Source organism: Manis javanica, chromosome 2 (genome assembly GCF_040802235.1).
Source record: "Manis javanica isolate MJ-LG chromosome 2, MJ_LKY, whole genome shotgun sequence".
NCBI lineage: Eukaryota > Metazoa > Chordata > Mammalia > Pholidota > Manidae > Manis > Manis javanica.
The window spans coordinates 37611927-37638176 of NC_133157.1; the positions used below are offsets into that span (position 1 = coordinate 37611927).

At 38.8% G+C, this 26250-nt stretch overlaps 1 protein-coding gene across 5 annotated transcripts in view; it reads left to right on the forward strand.

The window, feature by feature from the left end:
- The window catches only part of RIGI (RNA sensor RIG-I), a 66541-nt gene that overhangs the window by 31032 nt on the left and 9259 nt on the right, over nucleotides 1-26250 (forward strand). For 4 of the 5 annotated variants that reach the window (XM_037009779.2, XM_037009776.2, XM_037009778.2 and 1 more), the window contains exons 4-14: nucleotides 33-180; nucleotides 1212-1331; nucleotides 3642-3743; nucleotides 4138-4291; nucleotides 4819-5077; nucleotides 6798-6960; nucleotides 8430-8549; nucleotides 11704-11861; nucleotides 12844-12979; nucleotides 13750-13898; nucleotides 24162-24252. In XM_037009779.2, coding sequence (XP_036865674.2) covers nucleotides 33-180; nucleotides 1212-1331; nucleotides 3642-3743; nucleotides 4138-4291; nucleotides 4819-5077; nucleotides 6798-6960; nucleotides 8430-8549; nucleotides 11704-11861; nucleotides 12844-12979; nucleotides 13750-13898; nucleotides 24162-24252 — 1600 coding nt within the window. The remainder of the gene's footprint in view (nucleotides 1-32; nucleotides 181-1211; nucleotides 1332-3641; nucleotides 3744-4137; nucleotides 4292-4818; nucleotides 5078-6797; nucleotides 6961-8429; nucleotides 8550-11703; nucleotides 11862-12843; nucleotides 12980-13749; nucleotides 13899-24161; nucleotides 24253-26250) is intronic. The other variant, XM_073228397.1, reaches the window with a different exon arrangement.

Below are 26250 nucleotides of genomic sequence, written 5' to 3' on the forward strand. Positions count from 1 at the left end.
ATTGGTCAGTCAACTGCAGTTTTCTTGCTTAGGTTTGTTCCAACAAGGGGTCGATGGCAGGTGCAGAGAAAATGGTTGAATGCCTTCTCAGATCAGACAAGGGAAACTGGCCCAAAGCTTTGAAACTTGCTTTGGAGAAAGAAGAGAGCAAGTTCAGTGAACTATGGATTGTAGAGAAAGGTAGGAAGGATATTCCAAGGCAGAGCTCTGAAAGGTGGGAGAGTCTGAAAACATGCTCTGTCTTCCTCATAATTTTACTTAGGTCTTCCTTTATTCCTACTTGTTTTTCATTCATTGTCTGGGACTCTTTTCCAGTCAGACACCCATGGCTACATCTTTAGTAAGAGACCACCATGCAATTGAGTTCTGGGAGGCAAGTGGTTACTTGCCTACAGAAATTAGTTGTATATAACCGTAAAAATAAGCCAGGGAAAACGACTTATCCAGAATTAGCCCATCTGGCTTGAATGATTTGGGTAAGCCAGAATTTGAGCTCTCTGTCTGGGTTTAGATTATCAGAAAAATAGCTTGAAAATCTAGTTAAAGGTTCAAACTCCATGACCCACCCCATTTTCAGAGTAGAATCATGATAGACATTGGCTGGTTCTCTTGCCTGGAAGCCATAGAACAGGATTAAAAAAAAAAAACCTGTTGTGATTAAGTATCTGAGCCATCCTTGGGCTTCCTGAAGCTGACATCTCAGAGCACTGCTTTAGAGGCTGAGTTTGCTAACCTATCTGAGGGTCTGGTCTCAGCTTTTCCCAGCCTTCCTTAGATCACAGGTTGTTCAAGAAATTGTCTGTATAAAATACACGTCTGATTTATTGGGTTAGGGCAGCAATGAAAGATATGAATGTCAGCTAAATTTATTGTGCACGTGAATCACTTGGGGATCTTGTTACAATGCAGATTCTGAGTCAGTAGGGGCTCAAGAGTCTTCATTTCTAATAAGCTTCCAAAGTTGCTGGTCCATGTTCCACACTTTGAATAAAAAAAGTCCTAAATGACATTGGAGTTCAAACTCCAAAGTGAGATATCAAACTCAGAAATATTTCTTTTAATTGTTTCAAAAGGTGAAGGGAGCAGTTGTGAGAATTCTTACTGGAACTTTAAAATTCTAGTTCTAGTATTATGATCTCTCCAGGACTTTCACCATCAAGACAATAATCAGATTAGCTAAAGATTCTAAGATGTTTCTTGGTCTCATAAAGGTGCAGAAGATGTTGAAATCAAAGAGTCTGAGGATGATGAAGTGGAAACCGATGTGCAGATTTTTTACAAGGAAGAACCAGAATGCCAGAATCTTAGTCAGAATTCATGTTCACCTTCAGGTACCCAGCAGTGTTCTTTTCTGTGATGGAACTCTTCAGGTATTTTGGGTGGGTATGTGTTTGCAGTCACAAAAAGTCATGGCCTTATGAAAGGTTTTTGAGGAAACATAAGAAAGAAAAGAGAATTTACATTAAAAATAGATACCTTTTCTATAATTAGAAATATTATCCTTTCTCTTTTATAGATTTGTCAGCTCTGCTTCTTTTATCTTTTTTTTGTCTTATATCACTAAGATAATATGTGCATGCCCATAATGAAAATAGAGTCCTCCCTGAAACTCAATGTCTATGAAATCCAAAATCAATCCAAAATCAACCCAGCTTTTTAAAGAAATACTTCTACTATTTGTGAGTCGCTTGCCCAATTTGCTTTTAAGATCAAAGGGCTGCAACATAAGTTGGTGAAGTTTGTGTACTGTACAACTGTGCCAGTTGCGAGGCTGCATGGGTCTGAGATCCAGCCTGTGATCTCTGCCGAACAGTACACTGAGGGGTTGTGTCCTCCAAGAGGGACTCCTTTTTGTAATTCACACAGAGACACTATACAAGTTAGCTGTGGCCCTGTAAGGTCCACCTTACGTTTCTAGAAGCATATTTTCATGAGGAGTCCATAAAGTTGCATAAAAAGTCATAGTAAAAAGATATTTAAAAAGGGCATCAGATATTATGATTAATAATGAGTTGTTTTAGAAGAAAAATATGATTTGGGGGTAACACCATAAGAAGAAAATTTACGGGTCACTTCTGCAACTGAAGATACAAGTTTTTTGTCATTCCAGAATAAAATCAATCGTTTTAAGTTGCTTTAAATGTTCTGATGTATAAAGATCCCTAGTGAACTCATTTAACCTTTTAGAAATTCTCCTTTTTATCCTTTTTTCTTTTTTTTTTTAGAAATTCTCCTTTTTAAAAAAATGGACAGGTGGGACTCAAGACATGACTTCCAAGGTCTTTTATAGCTCTTAACATTCTATATGCTTATGTGTTAGTGAGATAAAGCCTCTGATTATTTTTTAAAACTTCTGGTTCAACTGAGAAAACACCATGTGAGAGCCTGCAGAATTACAGCATGGTTGCTCTTCAATAAGAGATTGATTTAGGAATTTTTTTTTATTAAGGTATCATTGATATACACTCTTATGAAGGTTTCACATGAAAAACATTATGGTTACTACATTCATCCATATTATCAAGTCCCCCCCATACCCCATTGAAGTCACTGTCCATGAGTGTAGTAAGATGCCACAGAGTCACTACTTGCCTTCTCTGTGCTACACTGTCTTCCCCATGATCCCCCCACACCATGTGTACCAATCATAATACGCCTCAATCCCCTTCTCCCTCCCTCCCCACCCACTCTCTCCCACCCCTCCCCACTGGTAACCACTAGTCCCTTCTTAGAGTCTGTGAGTCAGCTGTTGTTTTGTTCCTTCAGTTTTGCTTTGTTGTTATACTCCACAAATGAGGGAAATCATTTGGTGTTTGTCTTTCTCTGCCTGACTTATTTCACTGAGCATAATAATACCCTCTAGCTCCATCCATGTTGTTGCAAATGGTAGGATTTGTTTCTTTCTTATGGCTGAATGGTATTTCATTGTGTATATGTACCTCATCTTCTTTTTCCATTCATCTACTGATGGACACTTAGGTTGCTTCCATATCTTGGTTATTGTAAATAGTGCTTCAATAAACATAGGGGTACATATGTCTTTTTGAATCTGAGAACTTTTATTCTTTGGATAAATTCCAAGGAGTGGGATTCCCGGGTCAAATGGTATTTCTATTTTTAGTTTTTTGAGGAACCTCCATATTGGTTTCCACAATGGTTGAACTAATTTACATTCCCACCAGCGGTGTAGGAGGATTCCTTTTTCTCCACATCCTTGCCAGCATTGCTTTAGGAATTGAATATTTACAGTTTGGTGTTTTTCAAAGGTCTTGGAGAGTTTTATCATTGTTTTCTTCTATGTAGGATTTCCTTTAACTGATGGCTGTCTGTCTTGCTGTGAAATTAGTCCATTCTTGCTTTAGTTTCTCCTTTCTAGGCCTCCATGATTGCTTAAGAAATAAGTCTCTGTGGGCTCTTGTTACTGTTTTTTCTTTCTTGCCGTCAGCACTCTGCCATTGAGGGAGAATTCTGTCTTCAAATCAGTGAAGAAGTTGAAATAGTAATGAGATGAGGATTCTAAATTCTTAAATGAAGCTCTTTTTGCTAGAGTCCTAATCCCTGTTCATTTGACTACAGATAGCTTTTGCCTTAATTCCTCAGAGCAGTAACTATTTAGTAATTTTGTTCCTTTTCTGTTACAGGAATGTCTCAGACTTACAGCCCAATGAAGCCAAGAAATTACCAACTAGAACTCACTTTGCCTGCTAAGGAAGGAAAAAATGCAATAATATGTGCTCCAACTGGTAAGACAATTGTTATTACCTTTATACTGTGTCTTACTTTTTCTTCTTTTATTGAATAATGGGACAAAATGGGCAAGTTTCAGGTTTTCCCTTGTTCTGTTTGTCTTTTGAGAAACTGTCCTATTAATATAGTCTCAGGGTATTTTAAAGAACATGAGGAGTGAAAGAAAAATGCCCTCTCTTAGTTTGATTCAGGCTGTTTGAGAGCATGTACCCTAGGAAATGCCTTGATAATTTTTGGTCATGGTATAAATTCTGATATTGTTAACCATCTACATGACCAGTTTACTAGTCAGCACAGTGGTTTTGGGGGAGCCAAAAATAACTACCTTTCTACAAAAATATTTTAGTATAATATTAGTTACACATTTTCTTTTTCTTTATATGTTAAAAGGTTGTGGAAAAACCTTTGTTTCACTTCTTATATGTGAACATCATCTTAAAAAATTTCCAGAAGGACAAAAGGGGAAGGTTGTTTTTTTTGCTATTCAACTCCCAGTATATGAACAGCAGAAATCCGTGTTCTCACAATATTTTGAAAGACTTGGGTAGGTATAACAGTTGGTCCTACTTCTTTTTCTCTAGCTTCATGTAACTGGTGTGTTTTCAGCTTTGTTTTGTTTTTAGAAAACCATGATTCAAAAGATTTATAATAGATATAGCTTTTATATAATCTAGATGTAATTCTTCCATGGACTCAAGCCTTTTTTTGTTAGATATGTTTGCAATCCTAAATTCCTTTGGTTAACTCTTGTAGAATGAGTAAGTGACTTAAGAGATAAATTTTACATTTAAATGACACTTTTAACTTTTTAATGATTTCATAATTTATTTAATATTAGTCTTTAAATACTATTTTCTTCCTCAGTGGCTTGAGAGAATTAATGTATACTACTAGCAATAGTTTGCACTTATTGACCACTTACTATGGATAAGACTCTGCAAGCCCTTGTCTCCAGCTATATTCCTTTTGAACTTAGGGAGAGCTTTGGTGTTCTCATATCTAGGGTTTCATATTTTTTTGGATCCCCATTCCCATTGTGGTTGATAATAGAGAATTTCTCTCATTTCCCAGGTACAAAGTTGCAGGCATTTCTGGAGCAACATCTGAGAATGTCTCAGTGGAACAGACTGTTGAGAACAATGATATCATCATTTTAACTCCACAGATTCTTGTGAACAGCCTTAAAGATGGGACTGTCCCATCACTCTCTGTCTTTACTTTGATGATATTTGATGAATGCCACAACACCAGTAAAAACCATCCTTATAATATGATCATGTTTAATTATCTAGATCAGAAATTTGGAAGATCTTCAGACCCACTGCCCCAGGTATTGCTAAATTCGGAAGGATTCCTCTAAACAGCTGTAATCTACCTAAAATCCTATTTACTTACTCTATGGCCACATTGAGGTTGTTCTTCTCAGGTCCTAAGTCCATATTATGTAACTCTTTGGTTAACTTTGATTCATTCATTCAATCATCCACTTAACAAACATGTGTTAGGTTCCTCCATGTGTTGTGTGCTGTGCTAGGTACTGGGGATGCAAATATAAAAAGATAGTTTTTGCCCTCACACAGCTGAAGTTTTGTGGGGAGTCATATAAGTAAGAATTACATCATAATTTATCATGATGGAACACTGTGGAGATGGGTACAAGGTGCAGTCAGAGCAGAACTGAAGGAGCTCATGAGTGTGCTATGAAAGTACAGCAAGGCCTAACAGAAGTTGGTTTAGGCAAAAACTAACGATAATTTACAAGGAAGATAGGTGAATGGATGTTTTCATTAAAGGCTACAGTGTGTCCAGAGGCATGCAACTATGAAAGAATATGGTGTGTTCAATAATATTGAAGCTCTTCAGCATCACTTGAGTGTGGAATATGAAGTAGCAAATAGCACAGCACAGATAAGGCAGCGTGGGAGAGAGGGGGCCATCAGGAGAACAAGATGCCAGAGGAGATCAGAGGGAACAGGATAAGCAGGCAAGCAGATGGATTAGTGCTGGAGAGCAGATGGAACGTGATTTTTGGTCTCATCAGAGGGAAGAGGCTGAGAAGAGTCCAGAAAGAGAATAATTCCAACTTGGAGGAAGAAGAGTAGCAAATCCCTAGCTTATAACCTCTTTTCTCTTAAACCTAGTTGAGGTAGATAGACCATTTGCTGAGAATAAGCAAGGTGGAAATTGGGGAGGGAGCTCAGGGTGCATGGAGAAGATCTGAAATGGGAACAAGAACTAAGGAATACACAGAAGAATTGCTTGGTCATATTGGGGCCCAAGTGGAGTTGGAAACCATGAGTTTGTGGTATATATACCTATCTCACACTTGTATAAAGTTCTCTGGCTCTAGTAACTACCTGTTTAGGAAGCACAGGTTAGAAGAAATTCTTTGTGGTGCCCCTGAACAAAATTTAGTAGCAATCTCATTTCTTAACAGCTGCTTCTTCTAGAACAAAATTGGGTAGTTAACTAGATTCCTTGCTAATGCATCAATTATTCAATATTTACTAAGTGGCTGTTAGAGGAAGAAATAAATATTTATTAGGTGGCCGTGAAGCTAAATTCTTTGTAAATATTATCTTACTGAGTTCACACAACTACCATTTAAGACAGCTATTGTTTTCCAACTTTCTAGAGAGCTGAAGATACTTGTCCAAGAACACACAGCCAGTTGTGACATGGCTGAGATGGAAGTGAAAGTGGGTCTGATTTCAGCCCTTTTCCTTTTCAATATATTGTCCTATGGATCACGGGGGACACAGGGATAAAAAAGAGAGAAACTCTGTCTTGCAAGCATTTCCTATCTTGGTTTCTATGCTGATTTGTGTTCCCCTGATAAGTTGTGGCTTGGCATTTATTCAGTGCCTTGCCTATTTAGGACCCTTCCATTTGCAGTTTCATAGAGGATATCAGGGAAAAAAAATTTTCTTGCTCTTTATTTGAAGTTAGTATTAAAAAAAAACTACTTTATCAGAAAAGAGTTACAAGAGGGGTTACAGAAACATCATTTTACTTTCCAGACAACTAATGATCTGAAATGCTCCTTACAGGTCATTGGGCTGACGGCATCAGTTGGCGTTGGGGATGCCAAAAACACAAATGAAACCATAGAGTATATCTGCAAACTGTGTGCTTCCCTTGACACATCAGTGATAGCAACAGTCAAAGAAAACGTGGAAGAACTGGAGGAAATAGTTTATAAACCCCAGAAAGGTAAGTGGGGTTGAGTAACAAGCCTATTGAGACTTTGTTACCCCTGCTGTTCTACTTTAGAGCCATTTGGATGAACACTGGAGTTTTACCATTTTTTTGTTTAGTAGAAAATATTTAACTGCAAACTTGGGAAGCAATCATGTTTCTAGTCTTTCTTGTCAACTGAGCCCTCTCCCCAAGGATTGGATGAACCTCAGGAATGGCCTGTTGAAAGCAAACATTCTTACTCTTCAGTTCCATAAAACTCTTATAAAGATACTAACAATGAAAGAGAGGTGATGAGAAAATCTAAGCATGTAAATGGCCAGGTACTGGGTTCAGTCCTTCCCCATGTCCCATGCCTGCAGAGGATACTGCATGGCCATTCATCACTTGAATATGTATCTGATAGTTTTGGTTGAAATGAAATTGTCTGAATTCATCATATCTTTCTTCAAAATATGATTTAAAAAAATAAGATTGACTGGCAAATGTTTGTTAAATACCAGTGCTATACTAACTTAGGAAGAATGGGGAGAGGAGATATATATGACTTCATCATTGTTATCTGAATAGCATGTGACTCAATAAGGCAGAAAAACACACATGAAATTGTCAGGGAAGGGGTGGTTAAGTTTCTTTCTCAGAACTACCTGTAAGAAGTTTGAGAAGGTACCCATTCTAAACTTTTTAGTATCAAATACAGATTTCTTCATAATCCAGTCCCCCTAACCCTCTGAGTTCATCTCCTCCCACCTCTCATAAACCCAACCATGTTACATTCCTCTGGGCTCCTCAAGTGTATCATGCTTTTTCTAATTTATCCTGTGTACATGACTGTGCTTGATTCCTCCTTCTCTCTTCCCCTGTTTATCACACAGCACTGCCTGCCTCTTCTGGAAGAATTAGAGATCCCTTTTCTTGTGCTCTATGATACCTTACATATACTTATGTTACAGAAGTCTGCTGTGGCTACTTGATGTGATCTTTCTCCTAAGAACACAGCCCTCTCTGGAGCATGGAGTGTGTTTTCAATCTTTTATCACCAGAACATGGTGCATAGTGGGCAGTTAATGTTTCTGCTGAAACTGCAATAATGAATATCAGGAACAATGTGAACACTCCTGGAGGTTGAGTGGGAAAGGGGAAGATTAAGAACCAAGACAGGGTTAAGAGTATGGCATTTGCAAAGATAAGATGAATAACAGCCTCAGCAGAGCAGAGGCTCTGTGCTGAGTGACAGGAGAGCCAAAGTGAGAAGTTGGATTAAATCCAGACTATGAAAGACAGAGATGTTGGAATCAGTGCATTAAGCACTAGGGAGCTTTTGCAAGGGTTTTGAGCGTTTGTTAGATCCAGACTACTTGCCTATAAGCTTGGGACCTCAGGCTTTACAGAGGAAGTAACAAAGGCAGAGAAACATTTGGAGATGCCTACTTTGAACTGATGTGTTCTTCTGAAAACTACTCACTCTCTTTTGATGGCTCTAGTTTTCAGGAAAGTGGAATCACGGACTACTGACAGATTTAAATGCATCATATCTCAGCTGATGTGGGAGACAGAAAGTCTGGCAAAGAGTGTCTTTGATGAAATTGGTACCATAATTCCTGGTGAGATAAATCTCATTTTGTACCCTCTCCATTTGGGAATAGCCGTATATTGTTCACTCGTGTCATTTTGTATTCTCCTTAGTTCTGGCTATGTCAAAACCATATCCAGAGGTTGTTTCTTAATTATAGGTTATTCAAGAACCTTGTAAGTTCTGCTTTATTTTGTCTTGCCTTTTTATTTTCTTTTTAAATATAAAGTAAATCCATCTGGACAAACACACCTGCAAAATAATCATGTTTATCAGGTCATTGCTTTCTTGATGTTTCATATCAGCCTCTGTCCTCACTTCCCTTATTTATATGAATGAAACCACCATTTCCCTGATGACTCAGGTTCAGTCCTAGAGGTGGTCTTTGATTCTTTTTTTGAGACTCTCTCATGAAGTCAGCAAGTTCTGTTCTTTTTCTTTTTCTTCATTTATTCACTCACCAGATATTTGTTGGGCCAGGTACTGTGATGGGTAATGGAAATAACAAGATTAAAGACATTGTCTCTACCCTCAGGGAACTCACAGTTGAATAATAAGAATCAGGTGCAAGTAGTTTCCATGCGGCAGGGCTGAGTCACACAGTGGGCACCAGGGAACACAGGGGAACTTTGGCCTGGACTGGGATGCAGGTAAGGCTTCCTGGGGGAGGTGATGCCTGAGGCAGTCTTGAAGTCAGCCAAGTTAAGAAAATGAGACAATTAAGTGAGGTCAAGAAGTCATCAGGCATAGAAGGAAAAGAGAGCATAATGACTTTTAGAAACTGGAAGCATTTCATGGTAATTCCAAAATGTGAGTAGTAGAAAAGAGTGAGGCTAATGGGAGAGGCAAGGATCAGACAAAGATGGGCCTGGGTAAGCCAAGGTCAGTTTGAATTTTATCCTAAAAGCAATGGGGAGCAACAGAAGATTTTAAACTGACAAGTGATGTGATAAGGATAACAGGGAATGAAGAGGGACAAATAGAGGCAGTCAAAATGAGTTGGTAAAGAGGGGAGGCTTGTGCAAAATGCTGAAAACAGGAAGTTTCAGATTTAATGGGGAACTGATTTGGGGTGGGGGTTGGGGTGATTCCCCCTAGGCTTCTGACTTGGGCACCTGTATGTATGCCAGTGGGTGGTACTGGTTCCAGAACTCCTAGGATCAGCTCTGGCACACACAAGGTGAGTTTAGAGTTTTAGAGATGTTGAATTTGTGATGTCTGCAAGACACTTTGTGGTGCTTTGCCTTCTCTCACACTTGTTTTCCTTTTCTCTTTCCTTTCACAGCTTGATTTAGAACTTATCTAACAGCCTTCTAGCTACTTTGCCCACCTCCATTCTCTTTTCCATCCAATCCCCCATTACTGGTCAGTCTTCCTGAAATACCAGTTTTATCATGTAAATGTTCTGTGTAATCTCTTTGCCTTCCAGGCAAAGCTCTCTAAGCCTCTAACCTGAGAGTCTAAGGCCTGCGTGCATGATCTGGTTTTACTTATCTTTCCATGTTTACTTTCCACTCATCTACTTGAATCCTTTGATTTAGCAGTTCTCTGGACGAGTTCATTCACTTGTTCAATTAATTCAGTGCTAGGCAATGTGCTAGGTGATGGGAATACATCATGGATCCTCAGATAAGCCCCGGCCAGTCTGAGTGGCATTTCCAGTCTAACAGCGAAGCTGAAGTTGATGAGTAATAATAATAAAGTGACAGGATGGGAGTAGGTGGGTGGTGGAGACAGGTGTTTCAGGCAGAGAGAACAGCTGTACAAAGGCAGGAGAGTAGAGAGAGTATGGGGACTTTCATTAGTCCTGTCAGATGCAGGCAGGCAAGTGGCTAGAGATATGAGAAGCAGGTGGAGGCTAGATCACAGGGATCCCATGATCTAGGACAGGAATCTGGCCAGAGGAATCACTAAAGATCTTCAAGCAGTGGGTAGCGTATTTTCTTACCTGCAGTTTTAGAAACTGTCTCTAGCTGCTTAGTGGGGAATGGATTGTAGAGAACAAGGCTGGGAGTGGGAGACCGTTGGGAGGCCATCATATTATCCAGGAACATTATTATGTGGTCTGAATTGGGGAGGTGGCAGAAGGGTCGACAGATGTGAATTTCTACCTCCTTATTCCTTCTGCCTCTCATACCCTACCTCCACCTTTTCACCAACCCAAATCCTGTCAGCCTCTCATTTCCAGATTGCTTGCTATTTTCACACCTACCCAAGTTCAATAAGTACTTGTTGATTCATCTGATTTCCTGCCAGCTACCTCACTTATAGTTAAGGCTGGAAAGGAGCATCAGTGCTATTCTCTGGGTGGCCTCCTTTGTTCCTCCTACTAAAAATGAATGGGCAAGAAGAGCATTTTAACCTGGAAATACAGCTGTTGTCTGTGAATTTTACTGTACTATGCTTTTCCTTGAGGAGCCCTGGAGAACTGATCCTAGAGTAAGTCACAGACTGAGAACAGGGCTGTGTCTCCCATATCCTTTTATCCCCAGCACACTGATGCTCAATTTTTGAGCAGCAGATGCTCAGTTTTTGAACCAAGCAACTGAGGCTTAGCTGAGGAGATGCACGCTTACAGAAGCATCCATGGCAAGCGTGTTTTGAGCACTTGTTCTGTGCTTGGCCCTGAGAAGAGTTCTGTGGAGATCAGATGGTTAAAACCATAGTAAAGAGAACAGGCTATGTTGAGTTCTGTCTCTCCTGCTTTTAAACATCCTCCTCTGCTGAAGCTCATGAGACCTATTATTTTTGTGCATTGTTTCTTCATTTTTAAACCGAAGTTAGATGTTGTCATGTCTGTTGTTTTACCTCTGCTTTGGTTGTCTGTCATAATGCCTGTAAGGCTAAGGTATCAGGCATGCTGGATTTGAATGCCTGTGCTCCCTCATGTACTGTGTTACCCTGGGTAAATTACTTCACTTTTCTGAGCTTCAGTTTCCTCATCTGTAAAATGTAGTACTTGCCTCATGGGTTTGTGAAAATGAAATGAAATTATGAATGTAAGACCCTGTGATAGTAAGTGTTCAGTAAACAATCATATACATACACAGATACATTGCTGAAACAGGCTCTTTCAGGAGGAATACTTTATTTACAGAGAGTAAGAAAGGAAATTAGAGGATGAGGCATGCTTGGAACTTAAATGACTGACTATGGTAAAATGAAAACCTTTTTTTTTTTTTCAGAAAAATTATCTCAAATTCAAAATAGGGATTTTGGAACACAGAAATATGAACAATGGATTGTTGCAGTTCAGAAAATGTGCATGGTGTTTCAGATGCCAGACAAAGATGAAGAGAGCAGGATTTGTAAAGCATTGTTTTTGTATACTTCACATTTGCGGGTATGTGTTACTTTTGAAAGTCATATTTTAATTGTAGCACCTACTGGGAACTGTACTCTGGTAGCTGAGAGAACTTCAAGTTTTCATCCTGTCCCCATGAGCTCACTTAGGAACTTTCCAGCAGGTTCTTATGAAGCAAATTCCAAAAGTCATCCCATTCAACATCTTTGTTGTTTTCTGAAACATAACACTATAGGCAACAGGATGGAAACAAAGGCTGAGGCTCTGTGCTGTGCCTGCAGCACTCCCATGAGTGACATGATTGAAAAAAATGGGGTGATGATGAACATTATTGGAGATACAAAACTAGTGACAGTCATCTTGAGAGTGAGTGGCTCCTGTTAACGTATCCTGAAGTATATGTTTTCTCACCTTTGGTAAAGCCACATGCTCAGAAATCCAGGGTCTCTGGTTGCTCTCTGGTTAACCTGAAAGTTGACTTCCTTGACTTATCATGCCATTAAAAATATTTAAAAATGCACTCAACAGTCTGCATTTATAGAATTGTAATGGATTTAATTGAATATTTGGTGTAGGTGGTCAGCACCATCGTTCCAGACACAGCAGTTACAACTCAGTGATGGCTTTGGATGTAGAAAGATTAAGTTGAATGTCTGGGTTATGGTTCAGGTTGATGTGGAAGTTGATTTGCTTTTGATTTTTGTGTTTTAATATTTGACATGCATTTTCTTGTAATTTTCTCTTTCTCTTCAAAGGTAGAATTCTAGACTCCAAAGTGATCCTAATTAGTTAATGACTCTAATTAAGATTTTTTTTTCAGTATTTGGTTCAAAGGTTTTATTACAGTATCATTAGAAATTGTTTATCTTTAGAAACTAAGTTGGAATAGATTTGAGAAAAGTTCATTCTTAAAATTAATTCTGTGCTAAGTACAGTTAATTGAGCCTAAGTATGAGTAATTGTACAAGTGATTGTATTAGACATTAGAAACACATTGAAACTCAGTTTTCATTTTAAACAGAAATATAACGATGCTCTCATTATCAATGAGCATGCACGAATGAAAGATGCTCTGTATTACTTGAAAGAGTTCTACAATAATGTCCGAGCAGCAGGATTTGATGCAACGGAGCAACATCTCACGCAGAGATTTGAAGGTGGGTGGTGTTTGCAGAGAAGGAAGCCACTGGAGCCTGGTGACTCTATAGTGACAGCATACTTACAGAGTATTATACTTAACATATGATGATGCTCAGGGAGTTGTCCTGGGCTTAAGAAGATAGTATAGATGGTAAAACTATTAAGCTTCAGTGAAATCTGGTACTTACGGAAAGAATCCGCTGCTTACACTACTTCCTATTTTGAAGAAGGAAAATTAGTAGGATTTGTAAAGGATATGTCCCATAGAGATATTCAATGGTAAGTAGCATTTTCAAAAATTTTTAGTAATTTAATAAAGGTTTAAAGAAAATTTTAAGTATATTAATGATATTAAAGAGACTTCAATTTATATACTTCTCTATAAAGAAGAAAAACAAAATGGCCCATACTCCCACTGCCCTCATATTAAGAGAAGTACAGAAAAATGTTAAATGAAAAGTAAGTCTTCCTACTTCCTCTTTCATATTCCTTTACCCAAAGGTAATTTTTTAAGCCTATTCTGAAGTAGTCACTATACATATGTGTAACCCAGTGGTGTGCTACTAAACACGAACAGTCAGCTTTCTGGGAGAAAAAGCTCCCAGCTCTAAGCTCTGCTTCTCAGCTCATGGTATGCATGTATCATAGACATTTAATCAATGGTTGTTACTCATAATATTCTAGTCAAAGATTGAGAGATTAACTGTTTGAACTATATCTAAAAGTCACAATGTATTCTAAACTTCTAGAATTAATAAGCCATTTATAAAATGTTCCCCTTTTGCAGAAAAGTTGCAGGAACTAGAAAGTGTTTCCATGGATCCCAGGAGTGAGAACCCTAAACTTAAAGATCTCTGCTTCATCTTGCAAGAGGAGTACCACTTAAACCCAGAGAGTAGAACCATTCTGTTTGTGAAAACCAGAGCACTTGTGGATGTAAGCTTCTCCCCTCTTGAGGATAACAAATTGACCCAATACCATTTTACTGAAGATTGTATATGCAGTCAAGCAACCATATACGTATGGGTCTGTTTCTGGGCTATTATATTCTGATTATCTGTTTGTTTAGCTTTACACTATTACCTCACTTAGCTTTACACTATTTGTCTTAATCACTCTAGTTTATGGTAAGTCTTGATACCTATAGGGTAAACCCTTCATACTTCTTAAATTTTCTCAATTTTTAAAATTTTAGCCATCCTATGAGCACATACTGGTATTTCATTAAGGTTTTAATTTACATTTCACTAATAGAGGTGAACATTTTTTTCATATACTTTTTAGCCATGCATGCATCTCCTTGGGTTAAGTGTTCACATCTTTTGCCCATTTTAAAACTGGGTTTAATTGGGTTGTTTATCATGTTATTGTTGAGTTTTGGAGAGTTCTTTTTATATTCTGACAAAGAAGCGCTCTGCCAGAAATATGATTTGCAAATATTTTGTTCTGGTTTTTTCATTCTTTCAACTGTGTCTTCTATAGATTGAAATTTTTGACTTTGACCAAGTCCAATTTATCAATTTTTTCTTTTTGTGGATTGTGCTTTTGGTATTGTATCTAAGGAACCTTTATTTACTCAAGATCACAAAGATTTTCTCTATATTATCTTCTAAAAGTTTTATAGTTTTATATTTTACATTTAGTTCTACAATCCATTTTGAGGTGTGGGTTGTGATGCTTTTTTTCTTTTGGCATGTGGACACCCAGGTGCTCCAGTGCTGTGTGTTGAAAAGACTATCCTTTCTCCTTGCCTTTGTAATTTTTTAAAAAGTCAGTTGACTCTATTTCTGTGGATCTGTTTCTTGCTGGATTCTCCATTATGTTCCATTCAGTTATATGCCTATCCCTTCACCCATCTCACACTGTCTTGATGATTGTAGCTTTATAGTAAGTTGTGAAATCAAGTAATATAAGCCCTTAACTTTTTTCTTTCTTTCATAATTGTTTTAGCTACCTTCCTTTGCCATTCTATTTATATTTTAGTTTCATTTTATCCACATCTGTGAAAAGGTCTGCTGGGATTTAGTTTGGGATTGCATTCTATGTATAGATAAAATTGAGGACAAAGACAACAATATCAAGTCTTCCAATCCATGGCCTAATATAACTTCATTTTGTATTCTGTTATCTATATGGCTGATAACAAATTACATCTAAAACTTTGTGGCTGGAAACAACAAACATCTCTAATCTTATAATATCTATGACCAGGAATCTGGAGACAACTTAGCTGGGGAATTTCTCTCATGGTGCTGCTAAAGGTGTTGGCCATGACTGTAGTAGTCTCAAGGCTAGACTTGGTGGATCAATTTCCAGTCTTACTTACACAGTGTTGGCAGGCCTCAGAAGATACACTTCTAAGCTCACTCACATGGGCCTCTCCACAAGGCAGCCTCACAGCATGGCAGCTGGCTTCCCCAGGCATGAGGGATCCAAGACATGAGAGGGAGTGCTGGATATAGAGGTCACAGTATTTGTATAACTTCAGTTTGGAAATGATGTCTGTTGTATTTTATTCATTACAAGCAAGTTAGTAAGTTCAGTTTACTCTTGAGGGGAAGGAGTTATACAAGGATTTGAATAACGGGGTGGAGATCATTGAAGGCTACCTACTATGTCTTCTTTGGTTTCTCTTATCAGTGTTTCTGTCATTTTTAGCATACATGATCTGCACAGCTTTTTTTAGACTTGGACCTAAGTATTAATTTGTCAATCCTTTTTTTTTTTAATTGGAAATCTTTTTTTTTTTTTTGAGGGGGTATCTCTCATATTTATTGATCAAATGGTTGTTAACAACAATAAAATTCTGTATAGGGGAGTCAATGCTCAATGCACAATCATTAATCCACCCCCAGCCTAATTCTCGTCAGTCTACAATCTGCTGAAGTATAATGAACAAGTTCTTACAATATGAACAAATTCTTACATAGTGAATAAGTTCTTTCATGATGAACAGTACAAGGGCAGTCATCACAAAAACTTTCGGTTTTGATCACTCATTATGAACTATAAACAATCAGGTCAAATATGAATATTCGTTTGATTTTTATACTTTATTTATATGTGAATCCCACATTTCTCCCTTTATTATTATTATTATTTTTTTTTTTAAATAAAATGCTGAAGTGGTAAATAGGTGTAAGATAAAGGTAGAAAACATAGTTTAGTGTTGTAAGAGAGCAAATGTAGATGATCAGGTGTGTCCCTGTAGATTATGTGTTAATCCAAGCTAGACAAGGGCAATAATACATCCACAGATGCAGAAGATTTCTCTCAAAACAGGGGGTTGAGGTTCTAAGCCTCACCTCTGTTGATCCCCAATTTCTCACCTGATGGCCCCCCTGCGACTGTGCCTGTCTTAGGTTGTTCCTCCCTTGAGGAATCTTACCCGTCTCTGGCTAACCAGTCATCTTCTGGGGCCATACAGGGAAATGTAAAGTTGGTAAGTGAGAGAGAAGCCATATTGTTTGAAAAGCTTAGCTTTTTACTTCTTTGCAGATTTATGCCCTGTGGCTTCTATGTCCAGCATTTGTCTTGAGGTATCTTTACCACTTGGAGGAGTTATGATACTTGGTGAATTCGATATGACGCACAAATTCTATTTAAGGGTTGTAATTAGGAAGGAAGAAAAAAAGCTATAGAGGTAGCAGATGGAAGAAAACATGGGAAGATTGATTATTTCTTTGACATATCTCCTTGTAGAGTACCTTAAGCATGTATAGGTTTTAAATTCCTAATTAAATTGCGCACACACATTAACATAATAGGAATACAGTTACATAACCAAAGCAGATCTATAATTACCAGGTATCTCCAGTGAAGCCAAGAAAACCAGTTAGGCACCCTAGGCATTTGTGAAGATTTGTCTATGATATAATGGATATTGTCCAACTGTACTTGAACAGTCTGAGAGAAATCAGACAAATTAAAACAATCCATTCCTGGGAACTGTTCATATCCCATATGTTCTTTTAACAGTAGATAGTCTGTAGTTGTAAGATTTTGGAGTGCTACAACTTGCACTTCTCCTAATTCTTGGTTGAGTTCCAACAGTATAGATCCAGTCAAATTTGTTGTTTTACTGTATGCACAGGCCAGCTTAGATATCTCCTTCTTCATTCCAGTGGGATGAATGCAGCTACAAGTGCAGCATCACCTGGATCTTTGTTAAGGTTTTTTGATGATCATCTTCTGGTATGTCTCTTCCAGAGAGTGCTGAAGTTGGAAGTACGCCTTCATATCGTATCTTAGTTCATTTTCTGGGTAGCCAAATTAGGCTTTGATCCTCTGTATAAACACAAACAGACCCTTTGCCCACACTTTGGTATGCCCTTTATAACATTGTGTAGAGAAAGGAATATTATCAGAAAAGTGTACATCCATAGCCGATCATCTGACACCCTTTAAGTGATCAAAATTAAGGATATTTAAAGCATGCATTAATTGTTGATTTACAGTTAGTTTCATCCTATCAGGGAGTAATCCCCCTTCTCTTTCTTTCTTTTTTTTTGTTATCTTTATTCTACACTTACATGAAGAATATTATGTTTACTAGGCTCTCCCCTATACCAGGTCTCCCCTATAAACCCCTTTGTAGTCACTGTCCATCAGCATAGCAAAATGTTGTAGAATCACTACTTGTCTTCTCTGTCTTATACAGCCCTCCCCTTTCTCCCACCCCCCCATGCATGCTAATCTTAATACCCCTCTTCTTCTTCCCACCCATCATCCCTCTGTACCCACCCATCCTCCCCAGTCACTTTCCCATTGGTACCTGTTAGTCCATTCCTGGGTTCTGTGATTCCGCTGCTGTTTTATTCCTTCAGTTTTTCCTTTGGTCTTATACTCCACAGATGAGTGAAATCATTTGGTATTTCTCTTTCTCTGCTTGGCTTATTTCGCTGAGCATAATACCCTCCAGGTCCATCCATGTTGCTGCAAATGGTAGGATGTGCCCTGTTCTTATGGCTGAGTAGTATTCCGTTGTGTATATGTACCACATCTTCTTTATCCATTCATCTCCCGATGGACATTTAGGTTGCTTCCAATTCTTGGCTATTGTAAATAGTGCTGCGATAAACATAGGGGTGCATCTGTCTTTCTCAAACTTGATTGCTGCGTTCTTAGGGTAAATTCCTAGGAGTGGAATTCCTGGGTCAAATGGTAAGTCTGTCTTGAGCATTTTGATGAACCTCCATACTGCTTTCCACAATGGCTGAACTAATTTACATTCCCACCAGCAGTGTAGGAGGGTTCCCCTTTCTCCACAGCCTCGCCAGCATTTGTTGTTGTTTGTCTTTTGGATGGCAGCCATCCTTACTGGTGTGAGGTGATACCTCATTGTAGTTTTAATTTGCATTTCTCTGATAATTAGTGATGTGGAGCATCTTTTCATGTGTCTGTTGGCCATCTGTATTTCTTTTTTGGAGAACTGTCTGTTCAGTTCCTCTGCCCATTTTTTAATTGGATTATTTGATTTTTGTTTGTTGATGTGTATGAGCTCTTTATATATTTGGGATGTCAAGCCTTTATCGGATGTGTCATTTACAAATATATTCTCCCATACTGTAAGGTTCCTTTTTGTTCTATTGATGGTGTCTTTTGCTGTACAGAAGCTTTTCAGCTTAATATAGTCCCACTTGTTCATTTTTGCTGTTGTTTTCCTTGTCCGGGGAGATATGTTCAAGAAGAGGTCACTCATGTTTATGTCTAAGAGGTTTTTGCCTATGTTTTTTTCCATGAGTTTAATGCTTTCATGACTTACATTCAGTTCTTTGATCCATTTTGAATTTACTTTTGTATATGGGGTTAGACAATGGTCCAGTTTCATTCTCCTACATGTAGCTGTCCAGTTTTGCCAGCACCATCTGTTGAAGAGACTGTCATTTTGCCATTGTATGTCCATGACTCCTTTATCAAATATTAATTGACCATATATGTTTGGGTTAATGTCTGGAGTCTCTAGTCTGTTCCACTGGTCTGTGGCTGTGTTCTTGTGCCAGTACCAAACTGTCTTGATTAATATGGTTTTATAGTAGAGCTTGAAGTTGGGAAGTGAGATCCCCCCTACTTTATTCTTCTTTCTCAGGATTGCTTTGGCTATTCGGGGTCTTTGGTGTTTCCATATGAATTTTTGAATTATTTGTTCCAGTTCATTGAAGAATGTTGCTGGTAATTTGATAGGGATTGCATCAAATCTGTATATTGCTTTGGGCAGGATGGCCATTTTGACGATATTGATTCTTCTTAGCCATGAGTATGGGATGAGTTTCCATTTGTTAGTGTCCCCTTTAATTTCTCTTAAGAGTGACTTGTAGTTTTCAGAGTATAGGTCATTCACTTCTTTGGTTAGATTTATTCCTAGGTATTTCATTCTTTTTGATGCAATTGTGAATGGAATTGTTTTCCTGATTTCTCTTTCTATTGGTTCATTGTTAGTGTATAGGAAAGCTACAGATTTCTGTGTGTTAATTTTGTACCCTGCAACTTTGCTGTATTCCGATATCAGTTCTAGTAGTTTTGGGGTGGAGTCTTTAGGGTTTTTTATGTACAATATCATGTCATCTGCAAATAGTGACAGTTTAACTTCTTCTTTATCAATCTGGATTCCTTGTATTTCTTTGTTTTGTCTGATTGCCGTGGCTAGGACCTCCAGTACTATGTTAAATAGCAGTGGGGAGAGTGGGCATCCCTGTCTAGTTTCCGATCTCAGAGGAAAAGCTTTCAACTTTTCGCTGTTCAGTATAATGTTGGCTGTGGGTTTATGATATATGGCCTTTATTATGTTGAGGTACTTGCCCTCTATTCCCATTTTGCTGAGAGTTTTTATCATGAATGGATGTTGAATTTTGTCAAATGCTTTTTCAGCATCTATGGAGATGATCATGTGGTTTTTGTCTTTCTTTTTGTTCATGTGGTGGATGATGTTGATGGATTTTCAAATGTTGTACCATCCTTGCATCCCTGGGATGAATCCCACTTGGTCATGGTGTATGATCCTTTTGATATACTTTTGAATTCAGTTTGCTAATATTTTATTAAGTATTTTTGCGTCTACATTCATCAGGGATATTGGTCTGTAATTTTCTTTTTTGGTGGGGTCTTTGCCTGGTTTTGGTATTAGGGTGATGTTGGCTTCATAGAATGAGTTTGGGAGTATTCCCTCCTCTTCTATTTTTTGGAAAACTTTAAGGAGAATGGGTATTATGTCTTCTCTGTGTGTCTGATAAAATTCCGAGGTAAATCTGTCTGGCCCTGGTGCTTTGTTCTTGGGTAGTTTAGTTTTTTGATTACCGTTTCAATTTCTTTGCTCGTAATTGGTTTGTTTAACTTTTGTGTTTCTTCCTTGGTCAGTCTTGGAAGGTTGTATTTTTCTAGGACGTTGTCCATTTCTTGTATGTTTTCCAGCTTGTTGGCATATAGGTTTTCATAGTAGTCTTTAATAATTCTTTGTATTTCTGTGGAGTCTGTTGTGATTTTTCCATTCTCATTTCTGATTCTGTTGATGTGTGTTGATTCTCTTTTTCTCTTAATAAGTTTGGCTAGAGGCTTATCTATTTTGTTTATTTTCTCAAAGAACCAGCTCTTGGTTTCATTGATTTTTGCTATTGTTTTATTCTTCTCAATTTTGTTTATTTCTTCTCTGATCTTTATTATGTCCCTCCTTCTGCTGACTTTAGGCCTCATTTGTTCTTTTTCCAATTTTGATAATTGTGATGTTAGACTATTCATTTGGGATTGTTCTTCCTTCTTCAAGTGTGTGTAGATCGCTATATACTTTCCTCTTAGGACTGCTTTCGCTGTGTCCCACAGAAGTTGGGGCTTTGTGTTATTGTTGTCATTTGTTTCTATATATTCCTTGATCTCTATTTTAATTTGTTCGTTGATCCATTGATTATTTAGGAGCATGTTGTTAAGCCTCCATGTGTTTGTGAGCCTTTTTGTTTTCTTTGTAGAATTTATTTCTACTTTTATACCTTTGTGGTCTGAAAAATTGGTCAGTAGAATTTCACTATTTTGGATTTTGTTGAGGCTCTTTTTGTGAGCTAGTATGTGGTCTATTCTGGAGAATGTTCCATGTGCACCTGAGAAGAATGTATATCCTGTTGCTTTTGGATGTAGAGTTCTATAGATGTCTGTTAGGTCCATCTGCTCTACTGTGTTGTTCCGTGCTAATATTCTGCCCAGTGGATCTATCTTTTGGGGTGAGTGGTGTGTTGAAGTCTCCTAAAATGAATGCATTGCAGTTTATTTCCCCCTTTAGTTCTGTTAGTATTTGTTTCACATATGCTGGTGCTCCTGTGTTGGGTGCATATATATTTAGAATGGTTATATCCTCTTGTTGAACTGAGCCCTTTATCATTATGTAGTGTCCTTCTTTATCTCATGTTACTTTCTTTGTTTTGAAGTCTATTTTGTCTGATATTAGTACCACAACCCCCCTGCTTTCTTCTCGCTGTTGTTTGCCTGAAATATGTTTTTCCATCCCTTGAGTTTTAGTCTGTACATGTCTTTGGGTTTGAGGTGAGTTTCTTGTAAGCAGCATATAGATGGGTCTTGCTTTTTCATCCATTCTATTACTCTGTGTCTTTTGATTGGTGCATTCAGTCCATTTACATTTAGGGTGACTATTGAAAGATATGTACTTATTGCCATTGCAGGCTTTAAATTTGTGGTTACCAAAGGTTCAAGGTTAGCCTCTTTAGTATCTTACTGCCTAACTTAGCTCGCTTATTGAGCTGTTATATACGCTGTCTGGAGATTATTTTCCTCTCTCCCTTCTTATTCCTCCCCCTCCATTCTTCATATGTTGGGTGTTTTGTTCTGTGCTCTTTCTAGGAGTGCTCCCACCTACAGCGGTCCCTGTAAGATGCCCTGTAGATGTGGTTTGTGGGAAGCAAATTCCCTCAGCTTTTGCTTGTCTGGGAATTGTTTAATCCCACCATCATATTTAAATGATAGTCATGCTGGATACAGTATCCTTGGTTCAAGGCCCTTCTATTTCATTGCATTAAATATATCATGCCATTCTCTTCTGGCCTGTAGGGTTTCTGTTGAGAAGTCTGATGTTCGCCTGATGGGTTTTCCTTTATTGGTGACCTTTTTCTCTCTAGCTGCCCTTAAAACTGTTTCCTTGTCCTTGATCTTTGCCATTTTAATTATTATGTGTCTTGGTGTTGTCCTCCTTGGATCCTTTCTGTTGGGGGTTCTGTGTATTTCCGTGGTCTGTTCGATTATTTCCTCCCCCAGTTTGGGGAATTTTTCAGCAATTATTTCTTCCAAGATACTTTCCGTCCCTTTTCCTCTCTCTTCTTCTTCTGGTACCCCTATAATACGGATATTGTTCCTTTTGGATTGGTCACACGGTTCTCTTAGTATTGTTTCATTCCTGGAGATCCTTTTCTCTCTCTCTATGTCAGCTTCTATGCGTTCCTGTTCTCTGGTTTCAATTCCATCAATGTTATCCATTCTGCTTATAAATCCTTCCAGAGTTTGTTTCATTTCTGTGATCTCCTTTCTGGCATCTGTGATCTCCCTCCGGACTTCATCCCATTTCTCTTGCGTATTTCTCTGCATCTCTGTCAGCATGTTTATGATTTTTATTTTGAATTCTTTTTCAGGAGGACTGGTTAGGTCTGTCTCCTTCTCAGGTGTTGTCCCTGTGATCTTTGTCTGCCTGTAGTTTTGCGTTTTCATGGTGATAGAGATAGTTTGCAGAGCTGGTATGAGTGACCGCTGGAAGAGCTTTCCTTCTTGTTGGTTTGTGGTCTTCCTCTCCTGGGAGAATAGCGACCTCTAGTGGCTTGTGCTGGGTAGCTGAGCGCAGACAGGGCTTCTGCTTCCTGCCCAGGTGCTATGGAGTTTATCTCCGCTGTAGCTGTGGGCGTGGCCTGGCTTGGGCTGCTGCTCCAAAGAGGTGGAGTTGGGTTGGAGGGGGAGCGACCGGGAGGCTATGTATCTCCCTAGTGGGCCTCCGTGCTCCCTGCAGCCCAGGGGTTTAGAGTGCCCAGAGATCCCGGGATTCCCTACCTCTGGACTAAGCGTCCCGCCCTGCCCGTTTAAAACTTTCAAAAAGTACCCACCAAAAAAAAAAAAAAAGATGGCTCGTTTTTCTTTATTCCCTGGCACCAGCCTCGGGCACCCAGTCGCCAGACTTGCTGCCCTGTTTCCGTAGTATTGGGGTCCCTGTCCCTTTAAGACTTCCAAAAAGCACTTGCCAAAACAAAACAACAAAAAAAGAAAAAAAGAATGAAAGGTGACCGCTTGCGTTTCTTTTTTTCTCTGGCGCCGGTCTCCGATACCCGCTCGCCAGTCTTGCTGCCCTGTTTCCCTATTATTGGGCTCCCTGTCCCTTTAAGACTTCCAAAAAGCACTCACTGCAACAAAACAACAACAGCAACAACAACAAAAAAGATGGTCGCTCGCTTTTCTTTTGTCCTCCGCCTCCAGCCTTTGGTACCTGCTCTCTGTTCTTGCTGCCCTGTTTCCCTAGTATCCAGGGCCCTGCGCATGCACTGTGTCTGCGCTCTGGTCAGGATGGCTGCGACTGGGTGTTCAGCAGTCCTGGGCTCCTTCTCCCTCCAGCTCAGACTCCTCTCCTCCTGCTGGGAGCTGGGCGGAGGGGTGCTCGGGACCCACCAGGCCGGGGCTTGTATCTTACCCCTTTTGCGAGGCGCTTGGTTCTCGCAGGTGTGGATGTGGTCTGGATGTTGTCTGGATGTTGTCCTGTGTCCTCTAGTCTCTATTTTAGGAAGAGTTGTCTTTGTTATATTTTCATAGATATATGTGGTTTTGGGAGGAGATTTCCGCTGCTCTACTCACGCCGCCATCCTGGCTCCGCCCTGTCAATCCTTTTATAAACTGTACTTTCTATTGTTTGTTGCTGGTATGTAGGAATACAGCTGATTTCTGTATATTGATCTTTTGTCCTGAGGTCTTGCTAAACTCACTTACTAGTTCTACACTCCTACTGTTATGAACTTTGCATTTTTCATATAAAATATCTTGGCAATTAAACCATATCAGGTCACAAAGATCTATATATTATAGTTTCAAGAAGTTTTTTATCTTTTCAGGTTTGTCAATCAAAAATCTGTATACCAATTTAAAATTTTCTTTCTTCTTATATATATTTCAATGTTGAATTAATATAGATGGTATACAACTAGTGTCCATCTGATAATTGCTTTTTATTTGCAGGCTTTAAAGAAATGGATTGAAGAAAATTCTAAACTCAGCTTTCTAAAACCTGGCATATTGACTGGACGTTGCAAAACAGATCAGAACCTAGGTATTTATATATAATGAATTAGGTTTAGTATACTATGTATAAGAATATATATAATATATTCAAATTCTTTTTTAATCCTTGTGTCAGCAGGGTTCAACAGGAGAAACAAAACCAGTAGGAGATCATACATACAAGCACATAGGCACATATATTGTTCATGTGTTTGTGTACATACACACATACATGCACACACACAGATTTGGGGATTGGCATACACAATTGGACTAGCAAAGCAAATCTGAAGTCTAGAGGGCAGGTGGTCAGCCACAGGCTGGATTTCCATTGTCAGGAGCTATTTGGAGAATGTGTAAGCCCTCTTTTATTTTTTATTTTATTTTATTTTATTTTTTTATTAAGGTATCATTGATATACACTCTTATGAAGGTTTCACATGTAAAACATTGTGGTTACTACATTCACCCATATTATCAAGTCCCCCCACATTCCATTGAAGTCACTGTCCATCAGTGTAGTAAGATGCCACAGAGTCACTACTTGTCTTCTCTGTGCTACACTGTCTTCCCCGTGACCCCCACACACACTATGTGTATTAATCATAATACCCCTTAATCCCCATTTCCCTCCTTCCCTCACCCCTCTCTTTTGGTAACCACTAATCCCTTCTTGGAGTCTGTGAGTCTGCTGCTGTTTTGTTCCTTCAGTTTTGCTTTGTTGTTATACTCGTGCAAGCCCTCTTTTAAAGGGCTGACTTGATTAGGTCAGGCCCACCTAGGAGGAAATCCCTTTTGGTTAACTGACTAGGAACTTTAATTACATCTGCAGTGTAATTTTCTCAGAAGCACCTAAATGAACAACTGGGAACTACAGTTCAGCCTAACCAAGTTGACACATCAAAAGGCCATGACGGGTGCTCCTCTTTCTGAGGTCACCTGCACTTTCTAAATGTGTAACTTTTTAATATTAAACTTTCTCTCCAACCTTTCAGGGTGCCTCTCCTTGCTGAGCTGCCTGCTGCACTTCTCTCTTTAAGTAACTAAATAAAACTTTCACTCTGCTTCAAAAAAAAAAAAAAAAGGCCATGACAGTGCTTAGATGCCAAAACCTTTAGACACTGTCTCCTCCTGTATGTTCTGCAGAAAAACCAAAGTTTGTTTGAGCATGTCACTCTCCTGCTCAAATTCTCAACCAGTAGATTAACTAGATTCAGAAATGTTCTGTTTCTATTTTATTGTTCTGTAAACTGTAGATGCTTTTGTGCATATTCTGTATTTTCCACCTTAAAAGAAATCCAAGCAGACAATCCTGAAATCTAGCCAGGGTGACTGGAGGATGAAAGGCTGCCCCCATTATCATGCAGGAGGATTCTAGGTGGCCAGGCCTCACCTGACCTTCTCATAGCTGTGCTTCCCACACCTAAGTGACCAGCAAGGACAGGTCCTCGCTCTGTTCCTCCTGTTCAGGGTTGTTTATAAGAAGCAGTCCTCACCCTGTCACTCCTCACTCATCACACTTGCACTTTCTCCTTATGCAAATTTTAAACTTCATGAATCCAGATTTTGAAAATTTTGTTTACCAAATGAATCCAACATGACATTATTTGGTTGCAATTCAAAGTTCTCTGCAATCCGACTCCAAAATGAGTCCAAGCTTTGTTATTCCTCTACAAATACTCAGAAATATTTTATTTGTTTATTTATTCATCCATCCATCTACCCACCCACCTGCATGTGTTTAAGAACTTACTTTGTTCCAGTCATTGTGCTTCTGCCAAGGCAGCTTTCCGCAACCTCCTAAAACTAGTAGTAGTGTCCCTTCTACCTTCTCATAGCACCCAACTTCTGCCCCTACTTCACTGTTATCACATTGAATTATAGCTTCCAATTTATATCCTTCTTCCATGAATTATGAGCTCCTTGTAGATAAAGATGGACCTTTTAGCCATTGTTTCCTTATCTGATGAAACATAACTGCTGATGAACAAATGGATGAATAGGTTCAGAAATTAATAAAGTGAGGTGTCTTTCTTGGGTGTGCTAA